Genomic DNA, 16,365 nt, shown 5'->3' with positions numbered 1-16,365 from the left:
TATAATAAATTTTTAATTTATGAAGTTTAAAATTTGGAAATATGAAGATAACTAGATTTCTTAGTTTTAAAATGTTAATATATTCTTAATTTCTAATTAATAGTTTTGAGATTTCAAAAAAAAAAATTTTAAAACCTTACTAAACCCTAAACCCTATCTATACCCTAAATCTATTTCCCACCACATAATAAACCCAAAAATTTTCCCTCCTAAACCCAAAACCCATTTCCCTCCTAAACTAAAGCCCAATTTCTATACTTAAGAAATTTTTTCCCCTCCACAATTTTATCACGTGTCTCTCTCTCTCACGGAGTCTCTCCTTCTGAAACTCTCTCAAACCCTTCGCCGCCTCTCACATTCTCTCTCGACCCTCTCTCACAGATTCCTCTCCCTCTCTCTCTCTCTCACGGATTGTCTCTCCTTCTGAAACGCTCTCAAACCCTTCGCCGCCTCTCTCATTCTCTCTCGACCCTCTCTCACAGATTCCTCTCCCTCTCTCTCAACGATGGCTCCTTCGACCGGAATCCCAAACGAATCCCGTCGTCGCCCGCGCTCTACCGGATTACAGCTCCCAGGTTAGTGAGCCCCTCATCTCTGTCTCGATTCCTCTTGGTTCATTTGGTTCATTGGGTTTCGATTATACTTCCTAGGGTTTCGATCTAGTTTTTTTTTTTTTTTTGAGTTTCGATTTACATATTTAGTTAGGTTTTACATCTAAAAGTGTGTTTTTTTTTTCAGTTTCGATTTACATGTTTATTTAGGGTTTACATCTAAAACTGTGGGTTTTGATTTCATGTTTCGATTTTTGTTTTCGGTTTTGTCTCCATTTGAAGTTTTGATTTCAAGTTTTGATTTTTTCCAGTTTCGATTTACATGTTTTTTCTTCTGTCAACAGATATGCGGCAAGGGAGACCTCAGTTGACATTATCGGAGCCTTCTGCCATGGCCCCATCTTTTTCTCCTCCCATGTCTGTACCTCCTGGAGCTGTTCCTCACGCATCTGCCGGCTCTTCAAGTGCAGCGCCTGCGGCTCCTGCCCCTTATGTCAGGAGAAGAGAAGATGCTCTGCTACGTGCGCCATCTAGACGTAACCAGCCACACCTCCATCCTGACAAGATCAATGGAGCATTGTGGTAAGACTATCTTGCATTTAGATTTTAAAATTTAAACTATTGTGTTTGCCATTTAACAATGAACACATACATTATTGTTCTTTTTCAATCATCCTGATTTAGATTTAGAGCATTGTGGTAAGACTTAGACTTAGTAAGACTTAGGCTTAGTAATGATTTAGATTTTATTATACATTACAGGTAGCAAACTACTACTGATAGATTGTAGGTATTTGTAAAAGCATTAGACCAGGTTAAAAAAAATTGTATGATGAACCGTGTATAAGTAGATTAAGTGTAGAGTTTAATATATGATTTTTTTTTTTGATGTTTGCCATTGTCTTGTCTCAGGTTTGGTATTGATCCTGAAGTCCATGCTTTTATCCGAGCAACATGGCAAGGAAACTATTGGGGGTCGTGGGCAAGCTGGAACTTCGTTCCACCTGAGAAGAAGGATCAGTGGTGGCATGCGTTCATTGTAAGTGCTTCTTTCCCTCTCTTTTTCCCTTTCTCAGCTATAAGTAACAATCAGTGTTTAACTCTAATGACTTATATTATGTTTTTTTGCAGCAACACTACTACTGGGAGGACCAATTCCATGATGAAATCTACTTGAAATGGAAGAAACAAACTCAGGTTACCGTCTGTGGCCGCATCAGCCAGAAAAGGAGAGATAACCGGCAACCTTCCTACATGTCAGACGCTCACTGGGCAACAATGGTTGAGAAGTACAACACTGAGCAAGCGAAAAAGAAGAGTGCAAAAGCTGCAAAATCTCGTAAGTCTGCTCCAGTTGGGAAGAAGATGCACAAGCACGGTGCAGGCCCACGCTGTTTCCTTAACATTCAGTATAATATGGTAAGTTTTGCCTTGAGTTTATTTTCTTAATTTTTTTTGCCTTAACTGTTGTCTAACTTCCATCTGTTTCCTTTCTTATAGATGGTTGATGAAGGTTTGGATGAACCACCTTCATACACAGCCCTTGCGAGGAAGACTCACACGGGTAAAGACGGCTCCTTCTTAGACGAACGTACAGAGGAGCTGGTGCTGGAGGTTGAGGAAGCCGTTGAAGAGATGTTACAAGATGGATCTCCACATGGCGACAGTCAAACCGACTCCACTGCTGCTTCAAATGCAAAGCGCTACCTTCTCAACCAAGAATACATCAAGGTCATCTCTTCTCTCATCCTCATTTTATTTATTTCAGCTTACAGGAAATGCTTGTGTTGTTTAATTTAATTATTGGAAATGCTTGTGACTGTCTTAGTTAGTTATTGGAAATGCTTGTGACTGTCTTACTTAGTTATTGGAAATGCTTGTGACTGTCCTAGTTAGTTATGTTGCTTGTGACTGTCTTACTTAGTTATTGGAAATGCTTGATTATGATTATTTTTCCTTTCCTTTTGCAGAGAGGAAAGACAAAGAAGGGCACAATCTATGGCCTTGGCAGTGCTCAGTACAAGAACAGCAGTCCTTCTGTGCCAATTCCTGTCTCACTCAAGCACAACCTTGACGTGGATATGCGCATGTCTGGCTTCGAGACCACCATTTCTGAAGTCAAGGAAGACATTGCTGGAGTCAAGGAAGATTTCACTGCTTTGAAGACAGAGATCAATGCTTTCAAGACTGAAGTCACAGGGGGGATGTCTGCAAGCCAAGCAACTCTCAACATTATTCTGCAAACTCTCCAATCTCAAGCTTCCACTCCTGCCTCAACTGCACAACCATTTCAGCCTCAAGCTCAGCCCCAAGCTCCAGTTCAATCTCATCATCAGCCACAACCTCAAGCTCAGTCTACGGCTCCACCACAACATCTCTCGACCAATACCCATTCTGATTTAGATAGGTGGTGCCAAGAACTTGATATGTAAGGTTTGATCAGTTCATGTATTAAGCTATAATATTTTGTGTACTTTGGTTCAAATTCATGGATCTTTTGAATGTTTGAATGTTTGAAACTTCAACTCTTATGTAATATATTTCGGTTTCAATGATATTATGACTTTCTATTCGCATATAGCTTTTTATATAAATTTCAAATTTGTTTTTTATAATTGATTTTAATTTTTTTTATATAATTGGTTAAACTAGCCACGAAATGTTTCGTCAGTAAAACGTAGCATATGTTACGAAAGAAACCGTGGCAAAACCGTGCCTGTTGCTACATTATATTTCGTATCAAATCGTAGCAAGTTACTGAAATCGTGGCAAGCGTTGCCACGAAAACTTTCATAGCAAAACGTGGCACTTTGCTACGATTTTTGATACGCGCTCTTTTTGCTACGCTCGTATACGTACGTTTTACGTTTCGTAGCATTTCGTGGTTTCTGCTCCGTATAGCCACGAAATCTTGGTCATAGCCACGAAAATTAACGTGGCTGTAGCGATGTTTTTTACTAGTGCGCATGTCTTGTTAAATATGCTACGACAAGTTTTGTAACAAATATGTATAATGACATTCTATAGTAAATACCTTTGTAAGTTATATGACCATTTAAATAAGTAGTTTGAGAAGGGCTGAAGCTGTCACATCAGTATATGACATTTCTGTTAATCACACATCAAATAAAGGTTAAATATTAAAATGTTCGTCAAATAATAAAAAGAGAATATAAATGTGTAACTCATGTTTGGACATACACGAAAGGGACTCGACTGTAATTCACATCATCTTTCTTTCTGTTTCCTTACAAGGTATGCAAAGCCAATAAAATAATGTATTGTCACCTAATTAACTTATTTTCTATGTATATACAGCTAAATAGCTCAATTAATTTTCAAATTTTTTTGTGTTGTTTAGATTCATAAGTACCGAAAGAAAGCCTTCATCTCCTGTTTTCTGGTGGTGCAAGCTTGAACCTGTCTTTTCTTCACTGGTCTCAACATTGTTTTCCGGCTCAAGCTCGCCACCTCTGCTCAAGTCCAAAAGCTCACCTCATCTCAAGCTCCAAAAATGTACGAGATGTCGCCTCCTCTGAAGTTTCGGAAGCTCGTTTCTGCTCCCCGGTGGTGATGGTTAGTTACATGAAGGATGTTGCCAAACCATGATAGAGAAGAGACGATGTGTGTGGCGGAGAAGGTTGTCCTTTTTATTAGGTTTAGTTTTTTTTCTTAACACAAAGAATAATAGTTTTTAAAAAAACAAAGAATTATTTACAGATCTATACTATTATTTGCGAAGTAAATTTTAGCAACGGAGCTCTTACATTAAAAGTTAGAGCGGTTAATATATATAATACCCTTAATGAATATATATATACTAGGTGTTTTGCCCGCAATGCGGGCTTAAACATTTTTTATAATTTTTGAAAAGTTATTTGTACACTATATTCATTACACTAAATAAATCTTAAAATAACTTAATATTATATTTTAAATATATAATTAAAAAATTATTTGATTAATATTTAATTATGTGATTTATGTTTTTAACTTTTTACTAAAATACTTTTTCAGATAACAATATATATATATATATAGAAATCTTTTTAAAAAATTATATTTTTAGATTTTGATAATTCAATATTCTATTTTTAATTTTTCATTATATAATTAAGAATTTTATTTGATTAATATTTAGTTATATAATTCATGTTTTTTAAGTTTTTAAAGTTTTTACTAAAATACTTTTTCAGATAACAATACAATATATACAAAAATTATCTCTTTTTTAAATTGTATTTTCAGATTTTGGATAATTCTTACTATTATTAATTTTAATCAATTACCTAATCAAATAATTTTTTTTTCAATTTAGTTATACATTTTATTTGATTAATATTTAGTTATATAATTCATGTTTTAAACTTTTTACTAAAAGACTTTTTCAGATAACAATACAATATATACATAAATTATCTATTTTTAAAATTATATTTTCAGATTTTGGATAATTCTTACTATTATTAATTTTAATCAATTATCTAATCAAATAAATCAAAATTTCGTTTTTATTTTTTTAATTTAGTTATACATTTTATTTATTAAGGGTATAAACGTTATTAACCACTCTAACTTTTAACGTGAGAGCTCGATTCAAAAAATTTACTTCGCAAATAATAGTATAGAGATATATATATATATGATTAACTATATAATCAAAAATGAATTTTTATTTATAATTTTTTTTTTCAAAAATATAATTTTTACATCGTGTTGTTATCTTAAAACATATTTTTCAGTTATAAAATTTAAAATAAATTTACATTTTAAAATTCATTAAAATATTAATCAACTAAATTTGTATAAATATATTTACTAAAATATTTTTGATATGTGAATGTTTTCTTTTAAAATTTCAGCACAATAATAAACATATATATTTTAATTAAATTTACGTCATATATTTATATATATATATAAATATATATATAATTTGATGTTTGATTTAATTTTTTTGAAAACATAAATAATAAGTTATCATGCTGATTTTTGAATTAATAAAATATAAACTAATATATATTTGTAAAACGATTACGCCCGCATGTGCGGACCAAACATCTAGTTAACCAATTGGTTTATTATTTATAATTTTGTTTACCTACTTGTTTACAATTATTAATGTTGGTTAATCATTTTTTATATAAAATACGTTTGGGACCAACTGGTTGGTTTACGACATTAATTTTGATTGACCACATCTTTTTATCGAAACCTTTCATGATAAACCGATTGGTTTAGAATCAAATCATCTTTATTAACCACATTTTTTATAATACACTTTCCCCCATAAAATAACTGGTTTAACAATAATAAAATCTTCATTTACTGAATTTTTATTGGTAGAAAATACGATTAGCAGAAGATAAATTTATTATCTTTAATCTAATGGTAAAAGAGCTCCAGCCGGAATTTCTGCCATAGGTTCGATTCACCTTGGCCACCTAGCCTTACCATATAGATGGATTAGTTGCATATCTGGATGCAATGCCTCGTGAAAATAATTTTTGGGCGTAGAAAACTATTCGGATCCCCACGGTTTTCAAAAAAAAAAAAATTATTACCCTTATTATCTGATAGAACATCTGATACAATACAAAATTCCATGATATACAAAGTAGAACGGTACTAACTTCCGAGTAACTTCAAAAATAATTTATCGCAAATACATTATTCAACGGCCCTTATTCAACACTTGTAAACGGTACTTCTGGGAGAGTCCGTCCTCCCAATGATCCAATAGTATGAAGAACAAGAGTGTACAATATGCTAAGCTTACATTGTAATTCTAAGCTAACGTATGATCTCTTCTTCTTTGAGGAGAATTAAAGAGACTCTGAGCTAATCACACTAGCTGACCAAGTTAGATGATAAATGAACAACGACCAAGCAACACAACTTGATAAGCAACCTGAGTTTCTTCACCGCCACTCTATTTGCCTTTTGTTGTACTTTCTCTGAATGCTTTCTGGAAACACTAACCCTTCACTTAAGTTTCAAGTTATTTTATAGAGCAAGGAATGGGGTGTGACCGAAGGCCTTACTAAAGTTGTCGCGTGGGACTTCACTTTTAAACGAACCTTTCAATTTTCAGTTCATCTCTTGCCACAGAAAAGATGAAAAAAGTATAGCACACCTCATCATTGTTTAGTTGATTGAACACTGAGGTGTAGTAACAAGTCTTTGAGCATGTGTGACAAGTAGGCCCATCAGGTGTTCCAACTTTCAAGGTATATTATCTGATCAATCACAAACCAATAAAGTTTACTGAATAGTAGTTAATCTGAAAAGTAGTCAGATTTCCAGATAGACAAACCGAATCTCGATCGCATAAGCACACTGACAAGACCAATTGTAACAGCAAAGCAAGCCAAGTTGTTCAACTCTTAGTTGTGGTTTTTAAAAGAGTATGGTTGTATCCGAAGTTGAAATAACGCAATTGAGAAAACACAAAATGCATAGATGAGATGAAAATTAAAATTTGTATTTAAGGAACGATGTTAATATATATACATAGTTGCTTTAATGTAAAAACAATGGATGAATGTGTCGCTGTGGCTGTACAAAGTAGCCAGCAAACTGTGGTGGGTAAGGATGGAACACAACCGGTCTTGGTGGTGGATGCAGTACCGGTAAGTAACCACATCTTGGCTGTACCGTCACATAACCACGTCTTTCCATCACAAAAGCTTCTTCAGCTTCGTGCATAATATGCATAGCGCGTTTCATACGCTCTTCAGTCTCTTCCTCCTCTTCACGCTTTCTCTTTTGTTCCGATTCGTGCATAATATGCATAGCACGTCTCACACGCTCTTCATTCTGTTTCTCCTCTTCAAGCTCTCTCTTTTGCTCCTTCGATATGCTGAATATCAAGTCAGTAAACACTCGGGCAGTGAGCTCGCTGTCGGAACCGGCATGGTGCGCATCACCCACACGTTTGATGTGAAGATCGTCTGCTATTCTCTGCAAACCGTAACGGGCAGACACACCTTTGCAATCAACCGCAATCTTCTTGACATCAAAAGTAAGCCCTAGAGTTTCCTCAACGGTTTTGTTAAAAGCTTCTAAAGTCTCGGGCAGTGGTTTTCTTCCGGTCAGGCCTTGAACCAGATACGCTAAGTCGTACGAACCGTCGAACGAAACCCACTTCAACTTGTTGTCCACGTCTTTGAGAATCTGACCGAACTCTTTGAAAAACTCTTCCATCCCCACTCCCTCTTGTCTGATTTTCTTGAAATTGAGACCGTTGCGTCTAAGAAACTGTAACACCCCAAAACCCAAGTCCAAAAACTTTTTGTGGACAGGCCCGCTCTGCGGCCCATTTGGATTAAAAACCCTAGGGTTCCTTGCTTCCCCTATAAAAGCAAGCCTCCACCCTTAGCCTTCCATCACAAATTTAGAAGCGAAGCCCTGCAGAGAAGTCCCGGAGATCAGAAACCCTAGCCGTCGTCTCCTTCCTTTTCTCTCCCTGCGCCGCCTCTCCTCCTTCTCTCTCTTCGCCGCGTCTCTCCTCTCTCTCTCTCTCTTCGCCGCGCCTCCTTCTCTTTCTCTCGGCCGCGTCTCTCTCTCCTCGCCGTGAACAGCCGCGAGTGGTGGTGGTGGCCGCGTGGTGTCAGCGACTTCAGATCCCGTTTCTCTTACTCTCTATTCTCAGATCCAGATCCAGATCTAGGCTAAGGTGAGGTGTTCTACCCAGATCTCTTTCATGTTCTTTTATATTGTTGAATGTGGATCTAGGATTGAGTAGATCCTGGTTGTTGTTAGGTTGATAGACCATGTTGCATTAGAACTCTCGTACTGATTTAAGATTCTAAATAAACTGATTGATTGTTTGATTGTTTGATTGATGGAAGATCCGTGGTTGTGATTGAGAGCTAGGATGGTTAGAAAGAAATGAACGTAGGATAATAAGAGAACTGTTAACCGGTCTGGTTAGATGAATGATAGGATGCCTATGAATGATTGCTGAATGGATTGAGTGTGACACCGAGAACGGGTGGCGTCTAGAAAAGGAAAGTAAGAAAGAGTCTAAGGGTTTAAGAAAAAAGGAAATGATAAGAAAAAGGAAAAGTTATGAAATGGATACGAACCGCCGAGGGACTGGTGGGGAGTATGGGAAATGAATAGAAATGGAATACGAACCACCGAGGGACTGGTGGGGAGTATGGGAAAACGCGGCGGCCGTAGCGTTCAAAAACGGCAAGTAAGAATAGAGGCGCCGGTAAGATTGAGTCACGCCGAGTCTTGGCGGGAAGGGGTCGTAAGACACTGCAAGGGGTATGGACTACATCCAAGGGAACCGGATGCCGGGTGTACCAGGGCAGGCGACCTCACAGGAACGCAGCAAGAAAGGGGAGGGTTGGTCCGCTTGAGCTGTGTAGGTCCTAGAGTTATAGGATGAATGGAGTCTTAAATAATAAACCGAATTGTGTGAATTGAGCGATGACTGAGTTCATTGCACTGCTTGTTTTTGTGAAATGAACTTTAATAGTTGGTTAAGAAATGTGTGTAGCGACTAGTCGGTTCTCGTTTCACATTGAGCAGTATAAAAGCTCATGGGGGAGACTGGTCTAGAATCGCTTCACTGAGTATTAATACTCACCCCTCTTTTCCCTCTTCCATTCTTGCAGAACTATAAGTGGAAATGCCGACGGTAAGGAAGGAAATGCACCTGAAACTCATGGGACCAGAAACGGGACACACGGAGATGTCGGAAAAGTAGACATGTGTGTCCTAAACCCCGCGCCCTGGAACCCCGGTTGGAGAATGGGGTGGGACGGGTGTTTCAATTGGTATCAGAGCCAGGTTAAGGTCCCTTAATACTAACTTAAGGGATCAGCATTTCTCACCGTTGCCCATTTTCCTTATGGTTCTGTTCAATCGTCATAGCTAATGTGGAAGGAGATTTCGAACAGCTCCGAGTTTCCGGCCGAGATCGGGTTAACAAAAAGTCTTCGTACTGCGGGTAGTGGAGTTTTAGAGGTTCAAGAATGGGTAACAAGGAGTTGTAAGGCAAGTATACAGAGGGATTAGTCGCCTAGCACGTCAAGTCAAAGGGGTAATGGAAAGCCGGACATTCGAGCTGGAGGGAAGCGTCTCGCGGACGACACCGCCCCACACCGGGCCGGGGAGGCCGGGGAAGGAGAGACGGATGCAAGGCCGAGGCGTGCGCAGCTTCATGGAAGGATTAAACCCTGCAAAGAAATGGACTTCTGGCATTCAGATATCACAGTGAAGCTTGTTCCCAGTAGAAAAAAAAAAAAAAAAGAAACATGGGCGTGGGTCCCACCACCAGGGCGTGGGCCCGCCGACGCGGAAGGAGCAAACCAGGGCGACCAAGGGCGGACGGACGAGACAGTGGGAGAAAACCGATTTCAGATTATGGGGACTAGGTTGAGGATCATCTTGGGGTAAAAAGGACGATGGAGGATCATCCTGGGGTAAAAAGGATGATGGAGGATCATCTTGGGGTAAAAAGAATGATGGAGAGTCATCATGGAACAGAATGCGGAATGCTAATAAGGATATGAGATCTTCTTAGGGAAAAAGGGATGATAAGAACCACACCGGGAATATTATCTGTTTAAGCAGCGCTAGTTTGAGAATTGACTGAAAACTGCCATCTATGCATGACTACTACTATGTTCTGATCAGGTCTTTGTTTTTACGCTGCAGGATGTCTTCACCAGTGCATCACGAGCTCGGAGAAAGACGCATGCGCTATGGACCAAAGGGGACAAGGGCTTACGCCCGCAAGCCCTACCGTGACGCTTGGGGCGATGTGGTACCTGCATTCTTCCCAGACGAAGAGGAAGTGGAGTTCGTGGAGCCGCCGAACGCCCCCATCCAGGAGACGACCGTGAGGCGTCGGATTCTGATGCCCCATTTCCAGCGGGCAGCCGAGTACAGGCGATTGTACCAGGGTCAGGGTACTTTCCAGTTTGCACCGGAAGTGGACATGACGCCGCCCACAAGGGGCCGAGGGCGCCCCAGGAAGACGGGGCCGACCAGGGAAGGTCCGGGACCGATCCGGATGGAGGACAGTGTACCAACGAGGAAGCGTGGACGCCCAAGGAAGATTCCGAGCATTGATGCAGAGAGTCTGAGGAGAATACCCGGAATATGTCAGTGTGGAACATTGACGCAGGCCAGGCAAGGACCGCGCTCAGTCCGGGAGTACACAGAGGAATTCCTGGAGTCAGCCAAAAGATGCAAGCCCAAGTCAGCGGAGGATTGGTGCCGGTGGTATACGGCAGGACTCCGCGAGGAGATTCGGGGCAAGCTGATTGGTGTGTTGGAACCATGGGAATTCGCCTTGGTGAACCGGATGGCCGGTCAGGCAATGGAGGCGGAACGGACACTTGCTCGTCGGGTCGTCGCCATCTCGAGCTCTGAGGAGGACGTAGAGGTGGAGGAGGATCCATCGGAGGACTCAGCATGGGAAGAGGAGCCGGCGTCGTCGACGGGGAGTGGCCGTGTGGCTGGTCCTAAGCCGGACGGGGAGCAGAAGTCTCCAGTTCGAAGTGGCTAGCTGTGATTCCAGAGTCAGCTAGTAGGAGTAGGACATGGTTTTTCTTCTTTGGTTTTAGCTTTTTCCTTTCTTGTTATAAGGGTATTCGCGGATTTTGGCGATACCTTGAGACCTATCTTTTTATTGTAGTCCTACTCCATTTCATTTATTAAATTCATTGTTGGTTTTAAATGATCTTGAGCAAGTAGGATGTCATTTCGTGCTTCCCTTGATTGTGTTTGAAAACTCCCCTCGGGTTTTGGATGTTAAGGTTTAAAGCCTGAAGATTGGAATTCGGGGCGAATTCCGATTAAGAGGGGGAGAATTGTAACACCCCAAAACCCAAGTCCAAAAACTTTTTGTGGACAGGCCCGCTTTGCGGCCCATTTGGATTAAAAACCCTAGGGTTCCTTGCTTCCCCTATAAAAGCAAGCCTCCACCCTTAGCCTTCCATCACAAATTTAGAAGCGAAGCCCTGCAGAGAAGTCCCGGAGATCAGAAACCCTAGCCGTCGTCTCCTTCCTTTTCTCTCCCTGCGCCGCCTCTCCTCCTTCTCTCTCTTCGCCGCGTCTCTCCTCTCTCTCTCTCTCTTCGCCGCGCCTCCTTCTCTTTCTCTCGGCCGCGTCTCTCTCTCCTCGCTGTGAACAGCCGCGAGTGGTGGTGGTGGCCGCGTGGTGTCAGCGACTTCAGATCCCGTTTCTCTTACTCTCTATTCTCAGATCCAGATCCAGATCTAGGCTAAGGTGAGGTGTTCTACCCAGATCTCTTTCATGTTCTTTTATATTGTTGAATGTGGATCTAGGATTGAGTAGATCCTGGTTGTTGTTAGGTTGATAGACCATGTTGCATTAGAACTCTCGTACTGATTTAAGATTCTAAATAAACTGATTGATTGTTTGATTGTTTGATTGATGGAAGATCCGTGGTTGTGATTGAGAGCTAGGATGGTTAGAAAGAAATGAACGTAGGATAATAAGAGAACTGTTAACCGGTCTGGTTAGATGAATGATAGGATGCCTATGAATGATTGCTGAATGGATTGAGTGTGACACCGAGAACGGGTGGCGTCTAGAAAAGGAAAGTAAGAAAGAGTCTAAGGGTTTAAGAAAAAAGGAAATGATAAGAAAAAGGAAAAGTTATGAAATGGATACGAACCGCCGAGGGACTGGTGGGGAGTATGGGAAATGAATAGAAATGGAATACGAACCACCGAGGGACTGGTGGGGAGTATGGGAAAACGCGGCGGCCGTAGCGTTCAAAAACGGCAAGTAAGAATAGAGGCGCCGGTAAGATTGAGTCACGCCGAGTCTTGGCGGGAAGGGGTCGTAAGACACTGCAAGGGGTATGGACTACATCCAAGGGAACCGGATGCCGGGTGTACCAGGGCAGGCGACCTCACAGGAACGCAGCAAGAAAGGGGAGGGTTGGTCCGCTTGAGCTGTGTAGGTCCTAGAGTTATAGGATGAATGGAGTCTTAAATAATAAACCGAATTGTGTGAATTGAGCGATGACTGAGTTCATTGCACTGCTTGTTTTTGTGAAATGAACTTTAATAGTTGGTTAAGAAATGTGTGTAGCGACTAGTCGGTTCTCGTTTCACATTGAGCAGTATAAAAGCTCATGGGGGAGACTGGTCTAGAATCGCTTCACTGAGTATTAATACTCACCCCTCTTTTCCCTCTTCCATTCTTGCAGAACTATAAGTGGAAATGCCGACGGTAAGGAAGGAAATGCACCTGAAACTCATGGGACCAGAAACGGGACACACGGAGATGTCGGAAAAGTAGACATGTGTGTCCTAAACCCCGCGCCCTGGAACCCCGGTTGGAGAATGGGGTGGGACGGGTGTTTCAGAAACTCTATCGACTTCTCGTTACAAGCATCGGTTCTCGCATCAAAATCCTTGAAATTAACCTCCCACGTACCCCCGATACTTCCGTCGCGTTCAAACAGAGTGAAACCTAGTTGAATAGGTTTTGTCCGTTCGACACTGAACTTCAAATTCTTGTATCGAGTCTCGTCCGTAGCGCCTATAGGAGTCTCCTTCAAACAACCCGGGAACTCCGTATCCACGGCTATGAACCCACACGTTTTTAGAACTTCCTTAATCAGTTTCATCTCTTCTTCCATATTTGTGAAGATCTCTCTCGTTTTGGTGTTTGACATATTTCTCTCTCAAATTTATTAAACAAAGAACAAATTGTATGAAGTGAAGAACTTGGACGATTATTATTTATAAGGATATAGGACGTTACCTTAGTAATGTATTAGCCAATTTAGGTTTTCCTTTTCTCAACAATTTCCTTTTTAAACTCATTGACTTGTTGACTTAATTACCTTTTTGCATTTTCTAATATACCATGATTCTAAATCAATAGTATTTTAAAAACTACAATTGAAGTTTTGAAGTTCACAATTCCCCATCGTTAACTAATAAAAATTGTATTAAAAACTTAAAAGAGTACCGAATTTTCTGTATCGATCGCAATGAAAAAAACAAGTCTTTAACACCTTACGAATCAGAATCATCTCATCTTTGCTATTAGAACAAAAATTTCTCTCATGTTTCTCTCTTTTTCTAGTAAGCAAAGAAACCCGATGTAGTTGTTGAATCAAGATCTTAGATAAGCTCGAAGTTAGAACACTTTCAACATATACTTTATTAAAAATCGCTTGAACAAACTTTACAAGTCTTGTTCAATCAGGATTATGAGATCACACACACGTGTATCTCGACTGATCAATTTCTACAACGCAATCAAGACAACACACACATTTCTTGATCTCCAAGCTATCACAGAACTCTCGTCCTTGTGCTTTTGCGGCTAGCTGTTTTTCTTTCTAAAGCCCTAACCTTAACCACTACGGACTGACTTCCTTATATATCTCTCAACTCATTGATTCTTCACTTCCTTTATTTTTTCCTCTATATCTTTTGCATATCTCACCAGCTTCTATTGTTTCCTTAAAACACTCGAGCTTACAATCTCCTCCTTTTTGTCTGCATCGATCAACTCATTCATGAACCTGCAAAATCATCATACACAAGTACCACACGCACAATATATATATTTCTCACAGATTAGCAAGAGGCATTAATTAAACATTCGACACAGTCTTAAACATTACAAGCCGAGATTGTTCACAATGGTCCAACATGTGAAAATATGAACCATGCATCCGAGAATGAAAAAGTTTCGAAAAGCATAAACACATAACCAAAGCACACACAACCACGATCTCCCCCTGAATGAGTGAACGATCTGACAAAAACATCACCCATCGATCCTTCTGCGTCTTCTTGGTCCACGGTTGTTGAGAACTGACGAGTCTGCTGACAAGCTCCAAATGTGGACACCTTCACCAATGGGTGATTCATCTCCGGGAATCATAGGAAGTTCCTTCTGAAACTGCAGGACCTGGTAGATAAGGTTCGGGAAGACTATCTTCTTCTCCTGATCAAACTGTCGAGCCATCGCAAGAATCTGATCATACACCAGTTCACCATCATTAACTAATAAAAATTGTATTTAAAACTTAAAAGAGTACCAACATTTCTGTATCGATCGCAATGAAAAAAACAAGTCTTTAACACCTTACGAATCAGAATCACTTCATCTTTGCTATTAGAACAAAAATTTCTCTCATGTTTCTCTCTTTTTTTAGTAAGCAAAGAAACACGATGTAGTAAGTGATGGTCAAAATTACTTTATTATATACAGACGTACTAATGTAAGTACGATTTTCCTTTTCGAAATAATTGAATTGTTGACCTATTTTCCTTTTTCTTCTAGTTCTGGAAGGTTCATTTATTTTTAAGAGAACATCACTATAACTAGGTTAAGACCCGCGCTTTGCGCAGAATAAACATTATATATATAAATTATTTTATATATTATATGTTTATAACATATTATGAAATAATAAATATATATTGAATAATTAAAAAGTTATTACTTACTACTTATATAATTAAACTGGTGCGAACATATAAATAAATTTTATAAATAAAAAAAAATATTTTTTTCTATTTGATATGATATATAATTAAATTTAAATGATGGTAACATATATATGATATATTTTAATATTAATATTTATTAGATAATGCTTTTTATTTATATTTTTTTATCATTTATATCTGTTATAGCAAAAAGTCCAAATTAGTGATAACAAAATTTTCACTATGGGATTAATGGTTTAAGTAATTTATAATATTTTAAAAAATTAAGTTGTCAATATTTTTTCAAATTTTTTATCAAAAAATGTTCAAAGTAAATTTCAAAATTAAGATATTTATATATTTTTATATGACATATAGTTTAATCTAAAATGATACATATATTTATATATCTTTTATTTTTGATACTTATTAAATAAGACTTTCAACTTATATTATTTTTTAATTATTTGTTTCATGTCATAACAAAAGTTTTAAATCATACATCCCAAAATTTGAATGTGAAACTGTTAAAAGTTTTAATAATTTATACTCGTTTTTAAAAATTCAAAATATAATATATAAATAATTTTTAATTTTTTTGTTATATAGTTACTATGATTGTTTAATTTATTTTAATAGCTTAAAATTAAACAAATATAATTATAATACACATTATTTTTATCAAATCTTTATTATTCAAAATCATTAATTGTCATATATACTTTAGCCTGATTATACAATTACGTAATCTTATTTAAGAAAATAATGAAACACATTTAATAATGTATTTATTGTGGTTTAATAAAAAACTTATTATATATTTAGATTGACCAACTTATTTCTCTAAAGATTCTAAGAATCATTTTAGTGATGACATGTGGCTACACAAAAATGTTACAATGCTTCTCAAATAATATATAGGGGATGTTATAACACAATAAACTTCGCGAAACTAACCAAATCATGTTTGCATAAACCGGTAGCATATTTCTTGTTTTAATTGTGGTTTGCATCGTGATATTCACATGTGAGAAACTTATCCTAACCAAAATGTTTTAACAATATTTTGGTACACTAATTTAGAATATTTTTCATAATTGTCTTTAAGGCATAGGTAAGTTTTACCCAGTATACACTTCAATAGATATTTTCATAAAGTTTATGCAAAGTAGTTAAGTTATATTATTCAAACCGATACTGAACATATTTATTATTGATTTATAAGGTATAGTGTATGTATATATATATTAGTTTGCTTATGATTTATTACAAATGAAATTAAGAAAACACTTTTTCAAAGTTGTTCTATTTAGTCTCCAAATAATGTTTTTTCCGTTTTTAATTATATCTACACAACTTCA

General features: G+C 38.1%; 3 protein-coding genes across 3 annotated transcripts; 1 reads left to right on the top strand and 2 right to left on the bottom strand.

The window, feature by feature from the left end:
* The first annotated feature begins 297 nt into the window (after positions 1–297).
* Positions 298–3,127, top strand: LOC125577597. Its single transcript, XM_048739056.1, has 6 exons — positions 298–575; positions 896–1,133; positions 1,464–1,590; positions 1,683–1,970; positions 2,052–2,282; positions 2,522–3,127. Exons 1-6 carry the CDS (start codon positions 506–508, stop codon positions 2,981–2,983), a joined length of 1,416 nt encoding a protein of 471 aa, XP_048595013.1. The 5' UTR covers positions 298–505; the 3' UTR covers positions 2,984–3,127.
* A 3,946-nt stretch (positions 3,128–7,073) lies between these two features.
* On the bottom strand, positions 7,074–7,757 carry LOC106363165 (putative CCR4-associated factor 1 homolog 4). The gene has a single exon (XM_048740476.1). It carries the CDS (start codon positions 7,755–7,757, stop codon positions 7,074–7,076), a length of 684 nt encoding a protein of 227 aa, XP_048596433.1.
* Positions 7,758–12,804: 5,047 nt separating this feature from the next.
* Positions 12,805–13,191, bottom strand: LOC125578157 (putative CCR4-associated factor 1 homolog 8). The gene has a single exon (XM_048740475.1). It carries the CDS (start codon positions 13,189–13,191, stop codon positions 12,805–12,807), a length of 387 nt encoding a protein of 128 aa, XP_048596432.1.
* Between the last annotated feature and the right edge of the window lie 3,174 nt (positions 13,192–16,365).

Source organism: Brassica napus, chromosome A9 (assembly GCF_020379485.1).
Source record: "Brassica napus cultivar Da-Ae chromosome A9, Da-Ae, whole genome shotgun sequence".
Classification (NCBI taxonomy): Eukaryota; Viridiplantae; Streptophyta; class Magnoliopsida; order Brassicales; family Brassicaceae; genus Brassica; species Brassica napus.
The sequence above is the reverse complement of the archived record's forward strand: the minus strand, read 5'-3'. Positions and strand labels throughout refer to the sequence as shown.

Excerpts from the sequence above, each read along its gene's own strand:
- LOC106363165 (XM_048740476.1), bottom strand. The coding sequence starts at position 7,757 with ATGGAAGAGTTTTTCAAAGAGTTCGGTCAGATTCTCAAAGACGTGGAC.
- LOC125578157 (XM_048740475.1), bottom strand. The coding sequence starts at position 13,191 with ATGGAAGAAGAGATGAAACTGATTAAGGAAGTTCTAAAAACGTGTGGG.
- LOC125577597 (XM_048739056.1), top strand. The coding sequence starts at position 506 with ATGGCTCCTTCGACCGGAATCCCAAACGAATCCCGTCGTCGCCCGCGC. Across the intron at positions 1,134-1,463 it reads AAGATCAATGGAGCATTGTG|GTTTGGTATTGATCCTGAAG; the intron begins GTAAGACTATCT and ends GTCTTGTCTCAG. Across the intron at positions 1,971-2,051 it reads TTAACATTCAGTATAATATG|ATGGTTGATGAAGGTTTGGA; the intron begins GTAAGTTTTGCC and ends CCTTTCTTATAG.